Raw genomic sequence first — 27,906 nt, forward strand, 5'->3', positions numbered from 1 at the left:
TTAATAGCCTACAGCAGAAACAAGCCATTCTACAATGTCTAGAAAACATGGAATAAAACTTATTCTACACCAACCTTTAGAGTGTATAATAGAAGGAGAGCTTTGAATAAAATCTCCAACTTTTTGCAGTGTTTCATCCTTCTTTTTAGTCAGTCTTGAAGCATGTACTCGCTTTCTCAGGAAGTAGTCTTTTCCGGATTTCTGTTCAACAGAGATGTGAACATGTGAAACAAGAGCATTGTTTAAACTTCATTTTAGTTCAACGTTATTTTAAGTTGACATTTTGAGCTTTACTACTGACACCTCTGTTCATTATGCTGATGATACCACAACGGCAAGTAATGTAGACAATTTTATACCCTTTAGGGAGTTGTCAAAATCTCAGCTATTTCAAGGCATACGTTTCTTAAAGTTTCTTAATAAGGCAGTAGTTTCTTTAAAAGTAGCTCCCAAGCTGTGGAGTTGTTTCTTACATAAGCTGTTCTAATTACATAAAATAAACAAACATACAAAACAGAAGACAACAGATAGGAAAAATCTACTACTCATACTCTGACCATGCCAAGGATACTGCTATCACATGTGAACATCTGTTTTTAATAACTGCCATGCATATTAATGATATGAACCTTAGTTTAATACAAGGGCTTCGCTTACAAAAGCACACGATAATACACTAAAGCTTCTCTTCCCAACTATTCAGTGTGCAATATCCTTCCCTCCAAATCATTACACAGTACAGCCATTACACGCTCTGGGGACAGACTGACTTGCCCTTTGGTTAGCTTATGGAATTTAATAGGAAGAGCTCATAAGCATGTAAGATTCCCATTCAGGTATACACATAAGGATAAGACACTGCTTCTTTCGTGTGACCACACAATTACAGGAAGTCCCAAGCTAGCTTCAAAACTTGAACAAAAACCAACCATTTTCTCGTCACTTGCAGAGGGTGAATTAAAAGCCATGACAGATTTTGTATTTTTCGTGTTCTCACTTTTCACAAAATCCTGGGAAAATAAGACAAGTTTCAGCCATGATTCTTTTGGAAAGAACAATTGATGTCACAAAAGTGAACACTTTAAACATTTTTGCTAATAGTAGGGAAGTATCTGCTAGTGGTAACTATTCCACTGTAAATCAAATAATAAATAAGCATTCAATTATAAAAACAGGACATTAAGATATCAGTATTAGACATCTTATGATGTCTAAAAAGCTGATTTATGTCTACAGGTTTCAAAGAAAATACACAATGGAGTTAAGAGAAATTCCCTTCTCTTAAACCATTATCACTGAGCTTGGCTATTAGTTTTGTTCATTAAAGCAGTTCATTGATTAAATTCTTCAACTACTTTACTGAGGTAGAAATAGCATTTTTTTAATGCTTAAATGAGAATGGTAAAAAGGCATCAGATATTTTGTTTTCTGTTGGGTCTAGGTCATACCTCATCCATGTCATCACTTCTTTTCTTTTTTGCCTTAGGCATTTTCACTCCTAAAGGTATCATGCTGCCGTGCTGCTTTATCTCCATCTTATCAGGTTGCAGAGGTGTCAGTGGGATTTCCAGCTCCGGTTTTGGGAACCGACTAGTTTTGCCATTTTCTGCGGACACTCCAGAAGAGTCGAGGACAGTTTCCAAATGCTCCTGATAGCACAGAAGAATTTTAAGTGCAAGTGTTAAGGTAGACATGAGATTAAAAAGCTATAAAGCATCTGGAAAAGGATATGTAAGCATTCAATTTTCCTGCTGTAAGAACACTTGTAACAGAAGGAGTCTATTTCAGTTACAGCAGAGTTTTACCCTTCTTTCCTAGAACTTGTTACATTTAAAATTATTTCCAATCCATGATCACAAAAAAAGTTCTCCATGTTAAACTGAGCCTGATACTTTACAAGTCATTTTTTCTCAAGGGCACAGACAACTACACTTTTTTTTAATAGAGAATGGTGGTAGAACTGACACGATTTTCTTCATCTCAACTCTGCTGTGTCAGAACTGGGCAGGAACAGGAGCATTTGATTCAAGTGTTCGATTAACTTCCAGCTTAATCTTAGGGAATTTGCCCTTCCTCTTCTACACTAGAGATGTTATTTACATAAGTAAGGTCCAGCTGGCAAGGTGCAAGCCCAGTACAAGTCATTAAAGAACTCCATTGCTATCTTTTCCCTGGAGAGAATACAGACATTCAAGCAATGACACCATACTTAAGCTGAAGGCTATCATGTACCTGCTCATGGTCAAATGGCAGCAAATGCACAGCTAAGTGACAGGGAAATGTCAGTATGCATTTCCCCAGCAGCACTTCCTGTCCACAATCCACCCAATCCTGTTTTTCTCAACAGGAACAACAAAGTCAGAACTGAGATCACCTGGACTCCTCCTTCTCTATGGCAGGAATTCAGCTAGCGTATCAAAAATGAGTTCAGATGCTGGTTGAACACATGGAAGACAGGCTGCTGGGGACATCAGAAAATGGTAGATGGCTGCTTCTACTGCTGCTAGTAACTAGCAAACTCCAGTGTCCCAAACACAGACTAGCAGCTTTTACTACTTACACTGTTCCAACCCCCTGAGGGGAGTCTTCTTCCTCTCAAAAAGTTACCAAAGATTGTAGAAAGACAAAAAGTAGTCAGAGCCACTTTATCAGGCTCTGCTAAGAATCTGAATGGAGTATCACCACCCACTGTATTTCCAAGAATTAAGCTGGTTAATAAATACTTTGTTTTTAAAATATATGTAACTGCTATTTTATGAAAGTTAGCAATTAAAAACTTATATAGGAATGATTAACATCATCTGCTAACAAAACAATATCCAGAAATCCTGCAGAGGAAGAAAATAAGTTCAATTTGCTGTGCCCGTTTCAGTGGCTCCATGAATTTTTTCCAGGTAACTTATCTAATCATGAGCCACTTCATAAGTATTAACATGAGGAGAGTTTTCAACAGCACCTGACAAAAATTCATCACACAATTGTTTCAACAGCTTTTATTCCTATCAAAGGCTATAAAAACAGGTGATCTGATCACCTTGAAAGGGATAAATAAATTAAAACTTGGGAATTGTTTAGAGAACATGAGATCTTTTCCTACTCATTCCTTATCAAAAGCAATACAATCACAACATTTTCAGATCTGAAGTTTCATACTAACCTCAGATTCATTTAATGAAGTGAGGCTCCTAGTACATGGACGTGACAAATAATTGTCTTCAGCTTTGCATCTTAATGGAATACTTTCTCTAGTTTTAGTTTTGCTTTGTTGTTTCCTAGGCTGTAAATATTTAAAAGGAGTAAAGATTAGGCTATGCATTAGACCTCCAAAATATCTCGAGTTTTCTAAAGTTACAGTGTAAAACCTCAAGCTCAGACGCCACATGAACACGTAAGCTGAAACACAGCACAAGTGTGGGAAGGTAGTAACATCTATTCATTGTGTGATCTTCAGATACACCCTACTGGGTCTCACTAACAGTCTCAGGCAGTATTCTGCCTCCAAAAGAGAGAAAGCGAGACATTATTTAAGGACAAAATCTGTAACGCTGGTCGTTTTGTCATCCATTCCCCCCATACTCTGCACGCTCACAGCTGCTATGTTAGAACACCAAAGGCTAAACCTCTGCCTAATCTTCAGCATCCACATACGAATACATGGAACACTGCATGGAAAAGTTCCATAATGTACACAGAGAGATGGTGTCCTAGTAAATAAAATATTTTTGAGAAGATGAGAGCTCATGTTTGAGTGGAAGACAAAAAGAACCAACAAGTACTCATCACTGAATATGTAGTTAAAGGACTGTATGCTAAGAAAAATGATTCCAGCTCCAGTATCTCCTAGGAAAACAGAAGAACAAAAAGGGGTTAACAAGATGTTAAGTACTGACTTTCTATAAATATAATCATACCTTTTCATTTACAGAGTCATTCCTTCTACTTTGTCTTTCTTCAAGTAAAGGTATTTCTGGCAAACACTGAGGGCTACTGTGGTTAATGCGTTGTTTTAATTCCTTTATAAAGTCATATTTGTCAGCCAGTTCTTTTCTTAACTCTTCTACCACAGTTGCATTATCCTAATAAACAGTAAAAACTGCTGAGTTGTGGGATTGTCAAAAGGAATTAACACACACAAGCAGTATTGCAATTACTTAGTAGCATCAGTTTTAGAATTGCAGGCTAGAACACTTAACTATTCAAGAACAGTAACATTTCACGGATTTGTACGGTCACTGTTACAAGTGCAGTAGTCACAGAATTGCCTGGGAAGTTGTAATACAATATATTTTGATCCTTCTATTTTACTTATGTGCTTCAGCCTTCATCTCTCTTAAGATATAATAACCCGAGCTTTTATTTGTTCCCAAATCCTCGGTACTGTGAGAAAGTCGGCAGTTGTAGGGGAAGTTTTGCTATGAGAACATCTTTCTTCTCAGAGAAAGTGAATCCAAACATTCTCAAAAGAGCACAACTCATTTAGTCTTCTGTTTAGCTTCTGAAATTCTATGCTACGGCTTAGATTGGCTATCCTGATTAAAAGATGGATGTTGAAATAAGAAATGCAACTTCCAGAGATCATCCCCCCTCTGCTTTTTGATGCTTCCCTTAATCTCTCTCCACGTCCCCTTCTGTCTTTTCATGCCATTGTAGATACTACCTCAGAGAAAGCAAAGAAAGTAAGAAACCTGAGACAGAACTACTGTCTGAGTATTGAGCCTAGCTTGGGATCCGGAAATGCTGTGAATTATCAGAAAAAGCTACAGATGTCCAGTATGATTGTAGGATCATAAGCATCAAACTGACATCTGCTTATCTGAACTACTGAAAAAATTGAAATTTTAGTAATTAACAGAAATTCTGTTTCTGAAGAACAAAAATAATAGCTGGTGCTTTTTTTGGTTAGTTGCACATGATGTCAATACGACAGTGTTCAAGAACAGAACCACACCCAGAATATAAAGAGCAGGTACAGGAGTCTTACAGAATTTATGGGTAGCTAATCAGGTAGGAGGAAAGGAGAGCTGACCTTGCTTGAATCCTTTAAGGCAGATTGTCTCAGTTCTGCTATTTCTGTCTCTTTTTGTATGGCAATAGAAGCCAAAGTTTTGAGCTGTTTTTCCAAAGCTTCTACTAACTGATCTCTCTCCTCACGCCACTTTTGAATATTATGGTCCCTTTCCTCCAGCTCCTATATTTCATGTTGAAAGAAAAGCATACACAGTAGAAACAAGCAGAATCTTTAAGACAGCTTAGAATTAATAAGTTTTTCATATAGCATAAATAAGGACTCAAGCTGATAAAAAGAGTTTATGGTAAGACATTTCAATTAACATATCGTGATGTCACTCAACAAGATCAGGTTACATGCATGTATTACATATGTATTTACTATGCAGATTATTGTATTTATAGCAATCTGCCAGTGCTCTGTAGTGACTAATTATTTGAATATCTTTCATGGTCTACCACTAATTTCAGTTGGCCACTTTCATTTTGCTCCAATTTTTTTTTTTTTTTTTGACCTTTTTCCTGTTGCTTGGAAAACCTGCATCATTCATTTAATAAAAATTAAGAGCAAGAAAAATACCTGTTTAAGTTGTTGGATAGTATAGTCTTTATAATCCAGCTCATCCTTAAACTGGTTATTAATCCTTTCAAGTTCATCCATCCTGTTCCTGAGGGATTCCTCCACAGAACGCATCGTGGACACCTGTAATGTAAGCACAGCTCACGGTTCATTAAAAGACTTCTGTAATCCAACCTGGCCAAATACTTCTTTGTTAAATAAAGAGGAATTCACAAACAAGTGCTGAGTAGGAAAATGACAGCAAGTGCAAGGTTACCAAGGAAGACATGAATTCATTTTTAAGCTTCAATTTTCCACCCCAAGCACACCCAATAAACTTTCAGACTAAGATCCTGCAAAATGGGTTTTAAAATATCTACTTGTTTAATAATTAAATTTTAACTATTAACATCACTGAAGCTGAAACTTAAGAAAAAAAATATACATGCTTATATTAAAGAGCCTCTGGAAATTAGTCTATTTCTCTTCAAGTAAATAGCATTCTTCTTCCCAGTTATCAGCGTTTTTTCACAAGACTTAGGTTTTAGGCTTTGGAGTTACCACGGATACCAATGGCAAGTCACCAGTAACGTAGAGATAATAACAAGTCCCCTCCAGAGGCAGATTAGCTATTCTCTTCACAAACCTTATTCCAGACTACCAACCAACTTTACTTTCCTCTGTTCATTCTCTATGTGAAACCATGTTTTAACTTCTGGTCCCCTCTAGAGCTTCAATGGCAACTTTACCTAAGATTTGCTGCTAGCCACACTAGTGTGAAATTTCCAGCTTCATAGTTAAAGTTTGAGAAGTTTTAACAGCAGAAAGCCAAGCATAATCTTACAGAAAAAAATATCTCAGTTGACTACAAACCTCGCTTTGTACTTGCTGAATTTGTTTCTCGGCATCAGAATGTTTGTCTTTTAGATCTGCATACTCTTCTTCTTTCCTCTGCAAATCTTTTTTCAAATTCAGTACAAGGGCAGAACTCTCAGAAAGAATATTTTCTAGCCTTATGTTAAAAATAAAGAGACAAAGAACATTACTGTTACACATCTCATGGAAACAGCAATTACAGCTTCATCCATGCCCTGCCTGTTGGTTTCTATTTGTAAATAGACTCTTAAATCTATCTAGACCAGTGACAAGATTTAAACAATTACTTTTGAATTTCAGCTTGCTTCTCATAATCAGATGCTGAAGCAATAAATTATTCAGATGCTATTCTGAGGGATGTACAACAAAACCACCAGCAATCCCCATATTATTCTTCATTTCCTTGCACATTCCTGTTTTCCCTTGGAACTCAAGTAGCATACCAAAGCATCCTAAAGTAGTATTTTGGCCATTGATAAGCATGCAGATGCATTAAGTCGAAGGGATGTTCCCATTAACTATTTTTAACTCTAGTTCATTCTCAAAGGGCTCTAAGTTAACTCAGTGGTTACTTACGATTCTACACGTTGCACTTTCTCCATTTCACTCTTTTCCTTTTCCCGAAGAGAATGTTTCATCTGCTCCAAGCTTTCATTTAAAGCCAAACTTTTGAGCTGTTCTTCCAAAGCTTCTACTAACTGATCTCTCTCCTCACGCCACTTTTGAAGATTACGGTCCTTTTCCTCCAGCTGGGCAACAAGTCTTTCCTAAATGAAGAACAGATGAACAGTGAACATCACCTACTACACACTGAACTGTTCTAACACTTCGGTAGTTAGCACCGTTTTACAGTCTTAGTAAATGTATGATCTCTTCAAGATCCACAGGAGCTCTAGAAGTAGTTGCACTACAAACTTACAGAAGCAAAACCATGCTTCTATTAGACAACCTACATTACTCTCCTTGTGAAAAAATATTAGTATTATTTAAGAACTTCAATTTGCTCACTTAATGATTACTAATGAGCTTTAGGAAAATAAAGTCACAAAGTGATAATAATACTAAGCTCCTCACATCCTTCTATGCTGCTTGCAGATCCAGAAAGTCAGGACTAACTACTTCCAGATGTAAAAAAAGCTTTGCAGAATGTACAGATTCACATGTTTAAGAAGTTACATGACAAGAGCCCAGCAAACAGCTCAAGTAACTCAAGTGACTTTGTTATCAGTCACTATTTGGAAAGTGATAAAGGAGCAAAACTGTGGCCGTTTGACCAAGTATTTTTATTCAGTATCTGGAGAGAAGTTTGTGGGGTTTCTTTAGAAACTCAATTGCCTTTTCTTCCTTATAAAGGCTTAATGGACTTCTGCTTTGCAGAAAAGAGAACAAACAAAAGCTATTGTACAAAATACTTTCTTAGCCTCATTAAATAGTGATCTATTTTTCAACTGTAATTTTCTTATTGATGTCCCACATACGTGACATTTCATTATGCACTTATGAAAGATCTTTCTTTTTGTGGCCCCCCCATTCCTTCCTTTTCCAAATCAAGCAGTTCTCATATGGGCTTTGGCGCATAAGAAAGCAAGGGGACTTGGACAAGCTGCTCTTATGCACCCTTACTGTTAATACTTGGTATGTAGTTGTCTCCAAACTACAGGCACCAGACAACTCTGCCAGGACCTCATCACTTACAGTTTCTGCTTGTTGCTTTTCGTAATGTTGTCGGTCCTCAGCAAATTGTTTCATTTCTTTGTTGCGAAGATTCTCAGCTTCTTTTATCTGATTTAGGAGCTCTTCTTTCTCCTCCAGCCACTTTTTTCTATCAGTTTGATACTTAGTCTCACTTTCCTATTTCAAAGAAACCAAAAATGAAATAGTGAGTCATTAAGGAATAAAAGTCTTAAAAGCCAGGTCATCATTAAATAGACTTGTTTCTGCAAGATAACAGAAACATTAGCAGTTTTTACTACAGAATATTCCCAAAGGCAGGTATTGGATAATCATTTGTTCTTTTCCATTAAAAAATAATCATTTCCAGTATTTCTTATTCAGACTGGAGAGCCTCCATAAAACATCTCTTTTTCTTTATAAATGTTCACACAAGCTTTACAGAACTTACACCAAAAGTCAGTATAAGAAAAACTCTTTTAACTTAAAAACTTCTAACACTTTACGCTGCTTTGCAGCAGTTGTAGAAAAACTTGCAGCTCCTTTAGGGTTGAAAGACAAAGAAAAGCAACATAGTTTACACTGTAGGAGTAGTCTCCTTTCCTATCAAACCTACTGGCAGACATTCTCATATATAGGACAGAGCACCTGAGAAACTGCTTGGAAAAAATAAAAGTCTTTTAACCAAGGAAAATTAGTAGACCTGCAGCCCAACAAAAAAGGCTTCCTGGTGATAAAGTTAGATGATGATTTTGATAGCTTATATTAGTTGCCCGAGCAACTAACAGAAAACAGTTTTGACAAATACACCGTAAGTTACAATTTGCTTTGAGTTAGTATTCCTTTCTTGCAAACAACAATTGTATAAGTATACTCTGCTTATAGCACATTGACGTGGTATAGAATGAAGCAATGAATGTTCAACTTTCCCCTCTTCTTGAAAAAGTGAATTGGCTCTGCGCATTAAAAAAAATATCATGAATAAGCTTACTCAAGGTGAAGGAGGAAAGAAGTTCAGAACCATTCCACTAACAGAGTGGATGTAACCTATTGTATACTCACTTAGAAAACTCCCACTGCCAGCCCATTACTTTTATTTAAAAAAACAAACAAACAACAACAACAAAAAATAACATCAGATGGGATAAGACAACTAACTGTTCAGAGGCCAGCAAAAGAAGCATTGCTCATGGCAGCATAATGTAGGGAAGGCTACACTTCCTATACTATGGGGGCATCAGTGATGCCATTCTTAACGTACCACAAAAAAGCTGCACCTGGTCCCTATTGCATGTTGCACTGCAGCTTTTACAGGAAGTTTCTGTAATCAATATAACAGTTTACTTTATTAAGTTACAACTTTGAAGTTAAGTTACCTCCAGCTCTTTTTGCAGCTTTATTAATTCTGTATTGTTTACATTCAAATTTGCCTCATCACTTTTGTTGTTCTTTTGCTGCCAGTCACTATTGCTCTGGTATTCCAGCTCACTGTATTTCTGTTTCCATGCAATCAGTTCTACTCAATACACAAAATGAGGTTAGATAGCATATCATTTCAAATATATATTTGAAATACCACACCAATGACTTTTTACTAAAGCTGCTTCAGTTTTATCTGCTACAGACATAAAGAAATAACAGAAGCCTTTAACTACAAGAGATTTGTTGTTTACTATGGAACGTTAATGCCTAAGTAACAGTTACATGAAAATGGAAGTGGCTATCACAGTACATCTAAACCCCTTTTGCATCCCTGCTCCCTTTCCCTGGAAAGATTACCTGAAGCTAATTTTTGGTTCTCTTCTAACTGAGCTTGAAGCATTTCATCTTGTTCAAGCTGCATTTCCTCTTGTTCTTCTAATGTCATCCGCATAACTTCAATTGTTCTATCCCTTGCACACAGATCTGAAGGATTGAAAATTTACAGATGAACTCCCTACTAGCTCCCATTATTCTCAAATCAAGATTCTCCAATGACCAAAAACTCTTTTAAAAGAAATAGAGCATCTCCATTGAAATATTTACATACAAATATATGCAGACATGTTTTAAAATCGAAACACAGAAGACACAAAGTCATTAGCAATGTGACAACATTTACACAGATATTCCACACACACACACACACACACACACAAATAATGGCTGACCGTCACATAGTTGGTCATAGTCTTCGGAGATATCTTCCATCCTCTCAGTTTCCACCAGCTCCTATATTTCATGTTGAAAGAAAAGCATACACAGTAAAAACAAGCAGAATCTTTAAGACAGCCTAGAATTAATAAGTTTTTCATATAGCATAAATAAGGACTAAAGCTGATAAAAAGAGTTTATGGTAAGACATTTCAATTAACATATCGTGATGTCACTCAACAAGATCAGGTTACATGCATGTATTACATATGTATTTACTATGCAGATTATTGTATTTAAAGCAATCTGCCAGTGCTCTGTAGTGACTAATTATTTGAATATCTTTCATGGTCTACCACTAATTTCAGTTGGCCACTTTCATTTTGTTCCAATTTTTTTTTTTTTTTTTGACCTTTTTCCTGTTGCTTGGAAAACCTGCATCATTCATTTAATAAAAAATAAGAGCAAGTAAAATACCTGCTTAAGTTGTTGGATATAGAAGTCTTTAAAATCCAGCTCATCCTTAAAATAGTTAATAACCCTTTCAAGTTCATACGTCTTGATTCTGAGGGATTCCTCCACAGAACGCATCGTGGACACCTGTAATGTAAGCACAGCTCACGGTTCATTAAAAGACTTCTGTAATCCAACCTGGCCAAATACTTCTTTGTTAAATAAAGAGGAATTCACAAACAAGTGCTGAGTAGGAAAATGACAGCAAGTGCAAGGTTACCAAGGAAGACATGAATTCGTTTTTAAGCTTCAATTTTCCACCCCAAGCACACCCAATAAACTTTCAGACTAAGATCCTGCAAAATGGGTTTTAAAATATCTTCTTGTTTAATAATTAAATTTTAACTATTAACATCACTGAAGCTGAAATTGAAGAAAAAAAATATACATGCTTATATTAAAGAGCCTCTGGAAATTAGTCTATTTCTCTTCAAGTAAATAGCATTCTTCTTCCCAGTTATCAGCGTTTTTTCACAAGACTTAGGTTTTAGGCTTTGGAGTTACAAACCTCGCTTTGTACTTGCTGAATTTGTTTCTTGGCATCTGAATGTTTGTCTTTTAGATCTGCATACTCTTCTTCTTTCCTCTGCAAATCTTTTTTCAAATTCAGTACAAGGGCAGAACTCTCAGAAAGAATATTTTCTAGCCTTATGTTAAAAATAAAGAGACAAAGAACATTACTGTTACACATCTCATGGAAACAGCAATTACAGCTTAATCCATGCCCTGCCTGTTGGTTTCTATTTGTAAATAGACTCTTAAATCTATCTAGACCAGTGACAAGATTTAAACAATTACTTTTGAATTTCAGCTTGCTTCTCATAATCAGATGCTGAAGCAATAAATTATTCAGATGCTATTCTGAGGGATGTACAACAAAACCACCAGCAATCCCCATATTATTCTTTATTTCCTTGCACACTCCTGTTTTCCCTTGGAACTCAAGTAGCATACCAAAGCATCCTAAAGTAGTAGTTTGGCCATTGATAAGCATGCAGATGCATTAAGTCGAAGGGATGTTCCCATTAACTATTTTTAACTCTAGTTCATTCTCAAAGGGCTCTAAGTTAACTCAGTGGTTACTTACGATTCTATATGTTGCACTTTCTCCATTTCACTCTTTTCCTTTTCCCGAAGAGAGTGTTTCATCTGCTCCAAGCTGTTTTTCATCTGCATAACTTCTTGAATCAGATTTGCTTCTTTGCTACTTAACTCTTCAAACTTTTTGTCTGCATTTGCAGACTTCTCCTGCAGAGTTGCTGTAACTGTCTCCAGATTAACAATAATAGATTCTTTTTCTTTAAGTAATTCATTGAGTTTTGACACATTGTCTTCCATTGTCTTGGAAGCCTCCAGGAGATATTCAAGCTCTCTTATTTTTACCTCACAGTTGGCAACTTCCTCCTGAAATTGTGCAATCACTCTCTGATCTTCTGCAGTCTTTTCTTCAAACTCCTGAGTTTTCTTCTCTATTTGCTCATGTAACTGATTCACAAGATCTTCTTCCAGACTAGTGTGAGTTGTAATCTCACATAGCTTCATTACAAGTTGACGATTATGATTTTCAGCATTATTCAGTCCCGCCTTTAGGTTTTCATTGTCTTGAAGCAGTGCTTTGATGTGCTGACTTTTTTGTGAGGAAACATCAACAATACTTCTGCATACTTCCCAAATCCTTTCAAGACTATAGTTAAAGGAGAGGTCCTGCACATGATCTGAGATGGAAGAAGTCTGTGACTGAATGCATGCAGAACTAATTTGAGATGTCCCTGGCTCATCTTTTTCACAGTCTGAGGAATCCTTTACACTGACAAAGTCAGTACCGATGGCGTGAAACTCTAAGTGACATTTGTATAATTCATCTAATTTGGTCCGCATTTCTTTTACTTGTGACACTTTATCAATTATATATTCTTTGGCAACTTCTATGTTGTTAGTTAGTTGGGCATTTTTGTCTTCTAGTGTCATATTTATAGATTTCTGTTCATCCAGTTCAGAAGCAATTTCCCGATAGTCAGCTTGACCCTGCAGAATTTGTTCACGGAGGGCATCAGCTGTTTCTCCAGAAAAAGAAAGCTCAATACGCAGGCTTGTTACCTGCTTACTGAAATCTTCTTTTTTATTTTTTTCTCTTCTGCATTGTTCTTCAAGCACAGCTAAATGATGTTCCAAGATTTCAGTTCTTTCCCTCAGTGCTAGTACTTCCTTTCGGTACGCGGAGCACTTTTGTTTCATGTGTTCAATTGTCCTTTGCTCTACAGTGTTCTTTTTCTTTCTCTCATTTACAACTACTGTAAAACAAACAAACAAACAAACCAAAAAAAAAAGGGGAAAAGGAATGTAGCTCAGATTGATTAAAGTAATTATTACATAGCAGTTCACAACACCAAGTAGCAACTTCTAAGTGAAACACTGTCGTAATATGCAAGCCATGCCCTCACATCACATAGTATTTGATACTAGTGAAGGAATTAAAGTCCTCTGAACACGTAATCAGGTGCCTCAGATTTCTATACAGAATTAAGAGCAAAAGGTTTTCAGTCTGGAAGAACACTTTTACCATGGCACTACTCAAACCTTCCACTCCACACCAGTAGAAAATCTAATTAGATTTAAGAAACATGGGAACGAGATAGATAATTCACAGCTATATTCTTTCTATCTTCCGTGCTTCAGCAATCCCTATAAGGCAGCCAGGAATCACTCCATCTACATCTAAATGGTAGATAAACAGTTCTCTAAGAAATTTCATTCCAACTCACAGTCCTCTTACTTTCAAAAGAAAGATAAAACCCTGGACAAGTTGATCACTTAAGTGTTGATATCTGTCTCTCTTATTCAGTTGATCTCTAAACAAAATATGAGGATTCCTACTTCTGTCCACACTTACTCTTTTGCATATAAAGTTCACTCATAAAGTTGTACAAATTTGCAGATTCAAGTTTCCATAAATATTCCATTAGCTTGGGGCTGTTTTTTTCTTTAACTGGTGAGCAATTAGCTAAAATCACATGCATTTTCTTTCTATCAAAAGCGACTTCTGCTGTATTTCATCATTGCTTTAGAATCCAGTTATGTCCATTCCATAATATGCATACTTTAAGTATTAAAAAAAATAAATATAAGTCAAGACTTACTAGGGATTGGGTCACCACAACAATATATTCAATGGTGATTCTTGTACAGTCCTTTTATTACTACAATGCAGAATTTTATAGTGCCCACGTGCAGCCTGCATTACATACAGATTCACATGTACTGCATGGAAACAGCCTCTTAACTCATCTAAGGAGTTTTATATACAGCCCTCAACTGATTTAAAAGTCATACTGAAGAAACAGCAGTGGCATATTCCACCCCAAACCAGGTTTTGGGTTTTGACTGCTCACCCAGCAACACTAGTGAGGGGAATATGATTTATAAGTAATCTAAACACTTTATGCTGAAAACAACAAGCAAGTACTAAAGCAAGATAAATAAGACTAGGGAGAAGATGTGTAATGTTCAGTCTAGAAGCTCCTTACAGAGGAAGTAGGGAAAAAGCATTATTACAGAGCATAGGAAACAAGACCTAAAAGCTCAGAGAATGGTGTAAATACCCTGAACTTGAAGCTGAGATAACCTAGCATCTCCTAAAACACTTTTGCTCATGCTACTTATATAACTAATTCTACAAAAGAACCAGCACAACATACCTGTGCTCATTGTTCTACTGTGTATATTTAACATAGCTAAAGAATATATATTAAGAGTTTTTTGAAATTGGACGCTATTAATACTCACAAATAGAAGAAAATTTTAACATGATTGAATACTCAGTACTTCTTAACCGAAAACTTCATGCTGACATTGTGACTATTAGCTACCCATTTTAATTCCTATGTGGAGCATTGCTGTCATTAATTTTTAAATGAGAGCTTTGGTCATATGATTAGAACAAACCCACTACTATTTGGAGTATGGAGGAGTCCACATCCCTCCCTCAGTCTCTGGTAAGATGCTTATATGTGATGCCATTCAGTGGTCACATTAGGATTCAATATTTATGCCAAATAAAGGCAGCAGGGACAAATCATCCAAGAACAGCATCTCATCCAAAGAAGGCCTTGACTTTCTCCCTTGCACATATTTTGCAAGAGGAATAGAAGAAAGGAAGGGAATACAGCTAAGTTTTACATTTTCCCTTCTACATTGTATATGCCTTCCGTAATTCTAGGAACACTGATGCTCAGCTGTGCCCAGAAGTGAAGTTACATGCATCAGAGCTTATCCAAACCATTTTGCTCAAATATTGCTCATGAGCGAGCAATTAGCAGGTCGTCAACAATTTTGATAGTTGCTTCAGGAAAAACAAAACAAACAAACAAAAAAAAGCACTTGAGCAGCTGATGCTACTCAGAAGATCAGCAACAGCAGTTGAAACAATCCTAAAGAAACTGCTTTAAAACTATTACCAAATCTGCAAGTGCATCAACAGATGAGGAAAAAGCAGCAAAAAGGAAAAAAATAGTGCAAAAAACTTTTATTCCTAAGCATTCAAAAATGAACAGCATAGGACCTTCTGAAAAAGGGATATTTACATAACAGTTACTTCTATTTACAGTTTAACACAGTGGCTTTTCTCCTTATACCATAAGGTACGCGCTTCACAGCCCTTTGCTTCCTATCCGGAATAGGAAGCAATTTATTGTTTTGGAAGACACCCTGTTCAACGATGGAAGAAACTGTACCTTTCTTTGGAGGTGGCTCTTCCACAGTAGGCTTATCTTCATCAGTACTGCGCTTTCTTCCCACTTCCAACTCAGTTTTCTCTTGTTTCAGTGCTTTAACTGAAAGCACTGAAAATTGGCTGCTTTCAGTTCCTTTATTAGTGTTCTCTTCTGCCGGTTCTGCTTTAATGGTAGTTAAATGGTAGGTAGTCTTTTCCTGTATTGATATAAGATCAGTTACATTGAAGCTTAACAAAAGGAGCACTTAAGTCTCAGTAATCTTCTGTAGGCAAATATTTACACAAAACCATACAGCTAAAATATTTACCTGGTGACTCTATAGACATCAGTTACAAATCTCAATAGCAGACAGAACAAGTACACCTTCAGATAATGACAAGTGCAATACTCGGTAGAGTATACAAGGGAAAGCAAGAGCCTAGCAGGTTTCAAAGTAAAAGACTTGCACACAATCAAGAGTTTACCAGTTTATCAAAGAATTTCCTGTTTCCAAGAAGTCAACAAAATTACAAACATGGTCAAAGAGCAAATGGTCAGCTCTCATACAAGTTCATCACATCACACTTCTGCTAAGCTGCTAAAATCACTTTCATCGTGACAGATATAATCCAACTTTAAAGCTTAGTCAGCTCTGTCACGCATATTTTAGATTGTGTCCTTGACCACAAGTGAAGCTTCCTTACTTACAAGATGACGATTGTTAAGCCATGCTGGCACTGCCAAGGACTGATTATTCATCTTTAGTAGCTTATGAAAAGAAAAGCCTCAGAAGTGTTCAGGCCACACAATCTTACAGATAGAGTTGGAGCCTTGTTCTTGGAAGAAGTAATAGGTGAGGACATGACTACTCATCACAGTCAGCTTTAATACCATGGAAATACTAAGTTGCAGTGATGCAGACAGTCAAAGACTAAGAAGGGTCAAGTTGCTAAGCTTACAAGGTTAGAGATCTGAGTGACAGAATTAACTATAAATGTTTTCAGAGCTACTTCAGGCTACCAAACATCAAAAAATGAACAAAAACCACCAGAAGTGGTATGCACACATACTCAATCAAGCTAGTCTTCACATATTCAGTAGCTCGCAGTACATTAGTCAGGATAAAGTTTTATGGACTGCATAGAACGTGGAGATATCCTGACCATTCCTACTCGTACTTCCAACTCTACTCAACATACTTTTACTGTTGCTCTTCCTCTGATGTAGGAGTGTGAGGCAGGAGTTAGTGGAACACGCTGATATTTTTGTTGTTTGTGTTAACAACAACTACCTTCAGATAAATTTGAATTGTTTACAATTTCAAGCGAGTACCAGCTACATACAGAAAATCAGTTTTCCAAAAATGTGTTGATTACAAGCATAGAATTAGTGTTTTTCTTTTTTTGTATATGGCTACGGAGATGTGTAAAACTCACATAATCTTTTACTTTTTCTTCTAAATGAGATTTTAAGTCTTGTAGCTCTGTAATAATGTCATCTTTCTGCACCTTGATTGAGATTGGAAATAAAAAATAAAAAAAATTCAGTCATCAGTTTCTAATGTAGTGTTAAGTAGCTGAATTACACAATGCATTAAAGGCAAATTCAGTTAAGCTAAGCTCGGTAAGAAATCTATTAATTGAGCCTACTGGAATAGCATTTTAAGCTACCACAAGTTGGTATTAATTAATTAATTAATTAAAACAATTTTACACAACATCTTGATAAAGTTACCTCAGTTGCTTCTTTAAGTTGCTCAACAGACTCATCCAATTTAATCATCTGCATTTCAAAGTCTGTAACACACAGAAAAGTTTGTATTACATAAGTAGCCAATAGATAGTTTATTAAGTAATCAATTTTTCCAGATATTCTAATGTTTAGGTAGCTTTTGAACAGATTAATTAATTTGCATGTGGTCTTCACTTATTGGGAGTGATTCAAAAGTTTTCTATAATTCTTGGAATGAAAACATTGCATCAACAAGACATAAAGAAGAGTAGAGATTACAATATAAAAGTAAAAATCAAGATATAGACATTTAACCCCATACTTACGAAAGCGTAAAGCTGCTAGTTGCAGTTTAAAGGAGAGGGGGAAAAAAAAAAAAGAAAAGAAATAACCAAAAACCGTGGAATTGCTGAACCTGAATATACACAAGGAACAAACTATCATTTATCTACAGGCTATGGTTCCAAAGGTAGAACATCTCCTCTAATTCCTACTCAAACTGGTTATTTCTATTTTAGATTAATGAACTATTTCTGTCTTCTACCTTTCACATCGCATAACTCACCTTTGTTCTTCTGCATCAGCTCTTCTTCAGTTTTAAGTAGTTTGCTGTTTTTCTCTGTTAGCTCTTCTTTGGTCTCCATCAGTTCAAAGTTAGTTTTCTCCAGCTGCTTTTCAAACCAGCCAATATCTTCCTTCGGGTCCCCCAGGGATACAATGGAACTATGTGCTGCCTCAGCTTGCTCTTTAATATCCATGACATCATAATGCACAGAATCAAGAATGCCCTCAGGATCAACACAGGTGTCAGGCACTATGCTATGTTCTCCACCCTGAAACGCAATTTATAATCAGTTAAAACTGGTGAATAGCTGACTACATAATAGCTGTTATTTCTACACATAGTCTGGATAGCCACTATGAACACAGCCATACAAGAAGTTTTTAATTTCAGCTTCAAAACCCACCTCACAAATTCACATACAACATGACAGTGATTCATATGGGGGGAAGATAAGTGGCATTCTAGTAACAGCTAATATATTTTATAGTATTTGATGTTTGGTCACTACTTAAACCAGTTTTCAAGAAATTACAAAAGAGTTATTGCAGACTCCAATCCTGCTTTTAACCTCAAGAGTTTCACTAGGCCAACAATGTACAAGAACTGCCACTTCATGCAGCCATAGATTTCTGCTTTTTTTATGTTTTGAGTTTCCAGTTGCATTCAATGCAACTGATCATCATCTTTTCAGTTCTTTGTCTTGCAGCGCCACATCACCCTCATAGGCTGCTCCCTCTACTTTCACACTTAACCTCTTTCAGATAAGGCCACAATCCAAGGGCACACATCCATCAATTGTGCTTCAAACACAAACTCTCAGCACTTCAAAGTTTTCCATCAAGACTGTAGCACTGATCTGACAGCTTAACTTCTTCAGTGTTATATCATAGCACTCACTCCTACCCATTCCGCTTAACCCCCACTTTCCCACTGAAGCATCTGATGGCCATAACACAGCTTTTCAAACTCTTTACTGCTCCACTTCTTTTGTCAACACTTGAACTGGACAATATTCAAAATTACAACAGCAGCAAGATATGGGGTAGCTGGATTTGCTTTCCTACATGGGATCATATTTTGAGAAGAGAGAAAAATTAAGTAAATAGCATAAAATCTCCTCCAGATGTAACAAGTTGCTTCTTGTTAGGTTGAATACTTTTTAGGAATGAGATTCTCAGAAGATGCTTCTGCCCTCACGCCCCAAAGAAACACAAAGACCCCAGTAGAGATTTTTAGAAAACTCTGTAGGAAAATTAAGCTCAACTAAAACACTAAATTAAAAATCCTGACTGCTGTATGGAGACAAACACCCAGATTCACTACAGATACTACACAAATAGATTCATATTCTTAGAAGAACAGAATTTTTTCTTTAAATGCAAATCATAATTACTGATCAACAAAATAGACTACAACATACTCACTTTTTGTGCAATAGCTGAGAATCTTAGCACATTGAGTGTTTCTTCATAGGTTGAAGCACACTGGCTGATGTTTGCTAACATGTGTATCTTCCCTTTTCCACTGAAGAATCCCTGAAGAAAGTGTGTTAACTTACTTTCACGAAACGGTATGTGCTGCTGCACCCTTTGAAGACAAAAACCACAACAAATCCCATTAGCAGAAGTTAACAGCTTCATTTCAATGTGAGAGCTATCCAAGTGGAAGACAACACATTAATAACTGCACTAGTCTTTAAATCATTTTGAGTTGTGGGTTGTTTTGAATTTAATCTTTTTGCTAGTTTGCAGACAGGTTGTATGATTGTTCCAGCTACTATGCAGCCATTATCTTCTTAGACAACCCACGAGAACATTTAAAACAAAAAGTACATTCAACATCCAGCCTAAGATAGGTCATACAGCCTCACGTTAGCTTAAATTCTCTCTCACCTTTCTCTTTCCCTTACCACATCTGGCAAACTGACCTATCTACTTCTAAGAAAACAGTACCCAACAAAATCAGAGATAAGCACTCTCTCAGTATATTGTCTCTAGGAAAGGACAATAGTAAATACTTTGGAAATAAAGAAGCATATACTTATCACAACATCTCTGGTGTTTCCTAAACCAAGGTTAAGCCACTGAATCAAACAGCTGGTGATGTACAGAAAATTAGGAGAGAACTCCTAAAGCGTGACTAAACACACTGTTCTCTAGTGAGGTTACCTGCTGGACTCTTTACAGCTACTGAATTCTGCCAACAGAGCTAAAAGCTTCACATAGCTACGCTCCTGTCACAACACACGTGACCCATAAGTAGCTTTAGTGCAGGAGTGGTAAATGAGTTCTTATTTTAAAGAAAATTACTATCAAAGTCATCACTACATTTCCCCCATATTGTTAAAATTTCAAGTGATCAGGACCAACAAATAAAACAGTTCTGAATAAATCAAAGCACTTTAAGCAGCAGCTAATTTTAAGGAATCCTTCTTCCCTAGAAAGGACAGACAGATAAGAGACTAATCCAGTAGCAAGGCCTATTTTCATCTACTTTTAAGCATAACAGAATTTGAATAGGCTACCAGGCACAGTGTGGCATTTCATGAACACAGAGCTCACCTAATCTTTGGGACAGAAAGACACCTTCAAATGAGAATCAGCAGAGAATTCTGCAATTATATCCAGCTGTGACTGTAAATAAATACTACATTGTTTAAAATACAGAAAGCTCTGTCTGCACTCATTTAGAGCACAACCTCAGACAGAAGTAGCAAGCAGGCTTTCTTCTCTCTGAATTTGGTTAGCTAGATCAGAAAGAATGATGAAGTTGCATCAAGGTTTGGAAAAAAATATATATATATGTATATATGTAATTATATATATCTATATGTATATATGTAATTATATATATCTATATATAATTTTTCTTTTCCAAATTATATATATATATAATATATATATTCTGACCATGTCTCTTGGCTAGGACAAAGCACAGCAATATCCCTGAGGAAAACTGTTACAGCAGAACTAAATGATAAATGCAACTAAATAACAAAGGAGGAAAAGGTCTAACATTTCACACATTTAAAGTGAAAATAGTGAAAACAAATTTTATAATCTGCCCCAGGACTTGTTTGAGAAGGCAAGGCCAGAAAAAAAAAAACTAAACCACAACGCTAATTTGCTTAAGTCTATGATAACACATTCAGAAATTTAGAACTGGAATGGTTTTATTTGAAAAAACAAACAAACAAAAAACAACAACAAAAAGAAGGCAAGTTTATAGATCACTTTCTTAGATCATTAAGTCTTCACACATCTGCAGAAGCCTACAGATAGTTTTCACTCATAACATAGTTTCGTACTCTGCATTTTAAACAATAGTTTAAACATTGTACATGATATCTGAAATCTACAACTAGTTTACAGTTTGTACAAGGACTTACTTTGACTGCTGACTGATCTTGAGTGCACTAATACACTTGCTTAGAGTTAGGAGAGATGCATTGATATTTCCACTCTCTTTCAGTCTGTCACCTTCATTGCACGTCTTGGTATTCCTTTCTGAACCAGCAAGATCACACAGTGATAATCTGAAGGCAGATAAGGAAAATTAAGTTTTCTTGCCTTTGAATGTACATTGATTATTTATCATTTCCAACACAACCACTCCTCCTAGAGGAACAATTTCTTGAACCCTTTCATGCTTTTTAATGTTGCTTTCCTAGTGAAGTTGCACACTACTTCCTGCCAAACTCTTTTCCAACACAGCTTCCATTTTTCTGCCATATTCTTCCTTCTGAGGACTTACATTAGTTCAGAAGTTGAGTGAGAAGGATAAAGGAACACTGTGTGGAACAGTGGGCACAAGATATAGAACAGCATTACAACTTGATGGTTTAGTACTGCATGACAGGAAATGGGGAACCACCACTCATACAGGAGGCTGTATCAGGGAACCTAGTGTCCATAGCCCAATATCAATACATCAATACTGAAAGTAACTGACAATTTCATCCTAAAAGAAGAAGGGAACTCTGCTCTGAACTTACTCATTGACTCGTGTCACTCGTGGCATTTCAAGGTCTTCAATTCTTAGTACCTTAATTGTAAATATACTGTGGCTAAAAGGAGAAATGAAGCAAGGTCAATAGCCAGAAATACACACATTTTCTAAAATCTGTAACATCTGTTCAAAACACTGCTGGATTTATTCCAGATTCAATTAACAATAATTCTACTAGATGCATTAAACCTTTTAAAGAGACATTCCGTCTTGGTTTATTTTGCTTTTCTTCCCCCTCATGAACCACCATTACTTACATGGAAGAAGGCTTAGTTATTTTGTTGAGAGTTTTTGATAAAACACTTAGCTTTTGTATGCACTTATCTCCTTGAAGGACTAATCCTTCTAGTTCAAAGCACTAGAATCACAAACTGTCACAAATTATCACATGGAACACTAGATATCAAGCCTTTTTAAAGCCTCTTCCCCGAAAAAAAGCCATAAACAATATTTTCATTCATCCCTCTTCCCCACACTATGTTACACCCAATGTTAGTGAAAGTTTCCCACCTTCAGCTGGAGCAAGTATTTAGCTTTGTGCTTGCAAAACTCTGGTGTTTCTGTCCCAGTTTAAAAAGTCTGAAAGCTTCTTTAGAATCAGAAATCTGAACCCACTGCAAACCTTTCAAAAGAAGGAAAAGTGATTTTTGCAAGCTTCGCTAGCAAAAGAGAAAGTGAACAAGAAATAAGGTATACAAACTAAGAACATTTAGTTAAGACAATAAAATACTTCATTAACTCTGACTCAAACATACGACAAGCTGATGGCAGATAAGACTAAGATTCTTCCTCCCACAGAAAAGGGCAAGGTATAGTATAGCACAACAGTTTATCCTACCAGTATACTAAAGTATGTTCCATCCAAATTAAGCAAGCAGCCTTAGTACTGAAAGTACAAAAGCTAAGTTCTTAAACTACAGAAGCCGAAAGTTTGTATTCATTGGTGCAGAAGTCAATCTGAGAAGTTTTTTGTTTTAGCTTGTAGTTTTTATTGGGGATGGGTTATCTGGATTTTGTCTGCATTATAATGACTGTATGGCTCTCATTTTCAAGGATGATGAAGGCAGTGGAGTTCACACAGGCTTTATGGGCAAAGTACAGGAATAAGGAGAATACTGTTGAAGATGCAGATACGTACATGTAGCTTGTTGCCTTCACATTCAAGCAGACACTTCTAGAGCTACACTGAACACATTTAAGAGTTTTCTATCTCAGAAGAAACATGTTACACTATTCCATGACAAGCTTGGCAGTTTGCAAAGTATTCTAGTTACCTTTTACGTAAGAATATCCCTTGATGTCTTGAGCAAGGCAAAGTGTCCTTTTTTTTCTGTCATTTGATAAAGGTGCCAGTAAATCATAAAAACATTCATTGTAAATCTCAAAAAATGAAACCCAGAGAACTTCACAAAATCATCTATAGATAATCTGCTAAGTTGGTCTGATCCTTCTGAGAGATTTTCTGCACCTGCAAAGTAGAAAATATTACAAGTCAGTGTAGAGACAGTAAAACTAGCTGCATTTAAAAATAAGTAATAGTTAAGCTTACAGCTTAAAACTTTTCCCAGAACATAAACACAGAGAATCCCCACCTCTCATACAAACACCAAGTATCTGGAAGTCAAGACGCTTGCCCTACACATTTGCAAAGACACGCCTGCTATAAAGCTTGCTTTTTCACTTCCAAAACCTAATCTAACATCTATAGTTGGGTTAGAAATATTCAGAACTCTTCAGTCTTTACAATATAGAGAACTGAACTAGTAAGGACACTTCGTTCTGACTTTTTAGGGAAAAAAAAAGTATTTAGTGAGTTCTTAAGTGCCCTAAAGGCCTGTCGGAAAACCACTAGGGATCTTATCAGAAATCATACTCTTTTTCTTTGTTTTACTTTCACCTCATAAAACCAGGTTATGATAGATGTCCCAGTAGTCTCCTAGCCATTTTATTCCTTCTGTTTTCTGCCCAGATGTCCTGCCCATTATTCTGTTCTGTTACAAATAAAAGCTAAATAATCCTTTTATTATCAGCATTAGCCAAAAAAGCCAGTCGTTGACCTTACAGAAGCTTTTCTAATTGCTACTGTTTAATATAAAACATACCCTTAGAATCAGCTGGGGATTTGTCATTAGTGCTGTTGTGATGGTCTACCTACGAAAGAAAACAGAGACTTTAGGATTTATTATTGATGTACAGCACCAATACACCACTGGTTGCTTTTATTTATTTATTTATTTATTTATTTATTTATTTATTTATTTATTTTAAAAGCAGCTGTATTGCTCTACCAGAAAACAATACAGTAGAGTTCCAAGGTGCCAACACAAAAATCCTGGCTACACGTTTTGACTGGTTTCACCTTACTACTCATTTCTGACAATTCCTTTACTATAAGATCTGATGCATTTCAGCTTCCTGATTCAGAAAGAAAAAGAACAAATAGGGAGAGAATCCCCAACAGGAAAAGGAGTTATTTAATAAGATGATTTTCAATAGCCCATTTATAATCTGCATTTTACCCTTCATGAATCTTGGACTCCTGAAATATTTTTCTTATTGGGATTTTCTTAATTCAGGACTTCCATATCCTATGGCTTATTAGGTCAACTCTCAGAAAAGGAAGTTAAGGTAGAATACTTGATCACTTAATGTAGATAAGCAGCTTATTATTTCTTAACTCAGGCTATCAAAGTGTTACACAAATGAAGTTATGACTAAATTTTGTAAATATAATATTTTTAAGTAGTTTGGTCATAGAAAATACAGAATAGCTCCCAACATGTAGATCTCATGATGTTCATAGATGTATACTCAGTTCCCAGGCTTCAGGTTGTGTTGCTTTTTTATAGAGCACAAAAGTAGAAAGAAATTCTCATCTACTGAAGAGGAGGAATCTCACCTACCAGATACAGTATGCTTAGAAGTAAAACTTTTAACATAGAAGTTTTCATCTACATGACACTCACCCAGATCTGGCTTTGTATAGTCAGCAAAGCTTGTACCTACTTAGCTTATAAGGTCAAGTATTTTACCTAGGAACACGGGTCTTGAAACTAGAGGAGGCACCTATATCGCACGATCACATCTTAACTCTCTAATGGAGTAGGATGAGATCAGCATATAGCTGTTCACTGCATTTTCTTTCCACATACTCACTAAACCTAGAACAGTTTTACACATCTTTGGTTCATGTAGAAGACAGGTGTTGTTTTTCCCCGAAATACTTAAATATCATTGGAGCCAGACTTCATACTCAGCTGTGCTCTTGAAATAATTCAGAAGGAATTTTACTGCCACCTGCCTTTCACACTGTGAAGTCCACACTTAACCACCTCATCAGTAAGATCAAGTTAACATACTCCACAACTAAAATACCCCAGTGTGGTGTAGCACACCACTAATAAGATGCTTCATTCTTTTTCAGCAGGAACAGAAAGACAAATAGAAAACTGTGTGTAAATACAGAACCCTCTTTCATTACAGAATGGAAAGGATAACACTGAACTATCACAAGATGCATGTACTCATCATTTCTTTATAAAGTAGATTCCTACCTCTTTTGTCAGACGAAGCAACAAATTTTTAAGAGCAATTTCTTCTCTCACTTTGTCATTAGTCAGTTTTACGTAATCTCTCCACCGAATAGGTTTCAGATCCATTTTTGTGTATAGCCTTCCTCCAACAGTTTTAAACAACATATCCATCGTCCTTGGCAAAATACCAACATCATCTTCTGTCCCTGTAAGCAATACACAAAAGAAGGGCCAGGTTACTATTGTAAGCAACATATAAACATAAATGAAGACAAAGATAACTGATTCTAATCTCAAAGTATACACAAAGAATTTAGAGGCCAGTTACAGTCTGAAGCAATGTTTGCAGTGTTACTAGACTGTTCCCTGAAAAATACTGGCTTTAAGCAACAGCTCACATCCCATTCCTTAGACATTACAGGGCATCACTTTAAAACAGCCAGAATATTCTGCATAAGCTTAGCCTTAAGAAGAAAAAATAACCCACAGCAAACTCCCACATTTAACAGACGTGCAGATTTTCAACTGTTTACCAGGCTCCCTTCCCGCTCTGAAACAACCCTGAAATAACAACCAGAGTGATGTCTCTGCTACAACATTCCCTTCGTCCCACAAACCCTATTTAGAAATATCTACAAGTCTCATAAAAACTGTTAGAGTAACTCAGCTCCTTTCCCATTGCCTTTTCTTGGAGCACACAACTACCTCCACATCTTGCCTACTTCACGCCTTAGTTTTTCCACTGTCACTAAATACCAAGCAAGCTTCAGTGTTTTAAAGTCAGTCATGAACACAAGAGAGGACAATACGCAGAAGAATTTCTATAGTGCTGTATGGAAGGTGCATAGAAAGATAATTTTTGAACATACTACCCTGTTGATTCTTAATATTTAAGTCCTAAAAAGGTATTACTATGGGAAAGTCTTCAGCTCCACGCATATAAAACTATTGGAAATACATAGTAACAGAACACTAAATAACAGAAATAAGGGGAATTTGTTTCCTGTGAACCCAATCGTTTCATTTGTTATGACAATATTAAACATAAAAAACAACTGCTCCCAGCCAGAAAGGAGATTGATATATTATTTCTGTACTACTAAAGCTCAGGGAACACAATCTTCTATGCTGCTGTTATTACTAAAATCAGAAATTTGAAAAAAGATTGAAATACCTTGATCAAATGTTTCAGAATGTTTAATTTCTGCCTACAATAAATCAAACAAACTCAGACATACTTTGCCTTCAAATAAAGAACAGCATTTAAGATGCACGCATTTATAGTAGGAACAAAAACCAACGTTATTGTAGTGTATGCTGTCTTACACACTTGTAAATTTAGTAATATTTGTTATGGAAGAAGACGACTTTTCAAGGCTACTAGTATTCAAAAGAAGGCAACGTACAAGGCCTGTTGAGTAACTAGGTAAGAAGTCATAACATCTCTCTCTTCTAGAAGTAGTTCTCACTTTAAGAAATTAATTCAAGGAAAAAGCATTTCTGCTCATACCTTGGAATGTGTAAGTTTTCCCAGCATTTGTAACGCCATACGTAAAAACAAGGCAATTACATCCTTCTAAGAACTCTTTCACTGGTTGCTTCACAGTACCTTCAAAGAATTCTTCTTGAGTTGCTTCAGGTCCAAACACCTGAATGTTACCAAGAAGCTGGTTAATCTCTTTATTTTGTTTAAGCAATATTTAGGTACTCGTAAGGAGTCAGATACACGTTGATAATTCTAAAGACAGTTAAGAAAAACTTGTTTGCTTTATATGAAGTAACAGAAGACAAGCAACTTTTTCCATAAATAACTTAAAATCATTTAAAGACAATTAATTTACCTGTGAAAAGGTGAACTTCTGTGTTGCCTGTCCTAAAGTTTTATCGCTCATTCTTCCCAATGAGCTCTTAGGGGACTTCAGTATAATGCTTGTTGAGTCCTCAAGTGAAACACATCCCTATTACAAGGAAGCACAAGTAATGCAGGCATGAAAAAAGTTTTAAAAGGTCATCTTACAGGAAAGAAAACATATATACTTTAAGGGTTGTTTTTTTGTTTATGATTAAATAAATGCCTTACCTGTGACCCATTTGCTCTCTCCTGTGCCGTAAAGGGTTTAATACGCAGGCAAACTTGTATGTGTCCCCTAGGCTCCAAACTAGACCTCTAAAATTAAAGAGCTGGAAGTTAGAAATCTGACTAGATCCTCTGTTTGATGATTAGCACATTAAAGCAGCATTATTTTCATCATCCTATTGTAACAGACTCATTTGTTAACACAGGAAGTAATAATATTTTACTGTTCTCACAAGTGCTTTGGACCCTGCTAAACTTCTTAGTCAGAGCCTAGAATTTCAGAACAAGTACTACTGCAACACACTCCTGTACTGCATTCAGGCCAACTATAAACAAAAGTACTCCATTATTGTGCTTCTGAGACAATGTTAGCTTCATCCACTGATACCGGTGCTCCTCATAAGGTATCAAAGCAACACCACACATCTTGGTCTAGTCTATGCGCAGTCTAAAAGCATAGTGAAGATGATTTTCATCTTCTCTGTAAGATTCTAATGCTTCTTATAAAGAAAAGAATTAAGTTT

The 27,906-nt window shown here is 36.2% G+C and overlaps 1 protein-coding gene and 1 pseudogene across 2 annotated transcripts; both read right to left on the reverse strand.

Moving 5' to 3' along the window:
- On the reverse strand, positions 1-27,808 carry LOC146757588 (uncharacterized; annotated as a pseudogene). The gene is made up of 22 exons (XR_014936075.1): positions 27,725-27,808; positions 27,386-27,472; positions 27,147-27,263; positions 26,816-26,954; positions 25,327-25,511; positions 23,875-23,923; positions 23,047-23,240; positions 22,283-22,394; positions 21,759-21,830; positions 21,153-21,299; positions 19,192-19,351; positions 10,264-10,324; positions 9,893-10,018; positions 9,490-9,629; positions 8,138-8,293; positions 7,019-7,209; positions 6,440-6,578; positions 5,588-5,710; positions 5,027-5,188; positions 3,912-4,076; positions 3,158-3,277; positions 1-201 (listed from the first exon to the last, which is right to left on the reverse strand). The product of XR_014936075.1 is annotated as an uncharacterized LOC146757588 (transcript).
- On the reverse strand, positions 11,232-17,264 carry LOC146757589 (kinesin-like protein KIF20B). Its single transcript, XM_085520722.1, has 3 exons — positions 17,203-17,264; positions 11,847-13,050; positions 11,232-11,406 (listed from the first exon to the last, which is right to left on the reverse strand). Exons 2-3 carry the CDS (start codon positions 12,992-12,994, stop codon positions 11,247-11,249), a joined length of 1,308 nt encoding a protein of 435 aa, XP_085376848.1. The 5' UTR covers positions 12,995-13,050; positions 17,203-17,264; the 3' UTR covers positions 11,232-11,246.
- Positions 27,809-27,906: the final 98 nt, after the last annotated feature.

The sequence above is a fragment of the Coturnix japonica genome, chromosome 20, assembly GCF_054131305.1.
Source record: "Coturnix japonica strain WE chromosome 20, WE-NBRP24, whole genome shotgun sequence".
Taxonomy (NCBI): domain Eukaryota; kingdom Metazoa; phylum Chordata; class Aves; order Galliformes; family Phasianidae; genus Coturnix; species Coturnix japonica.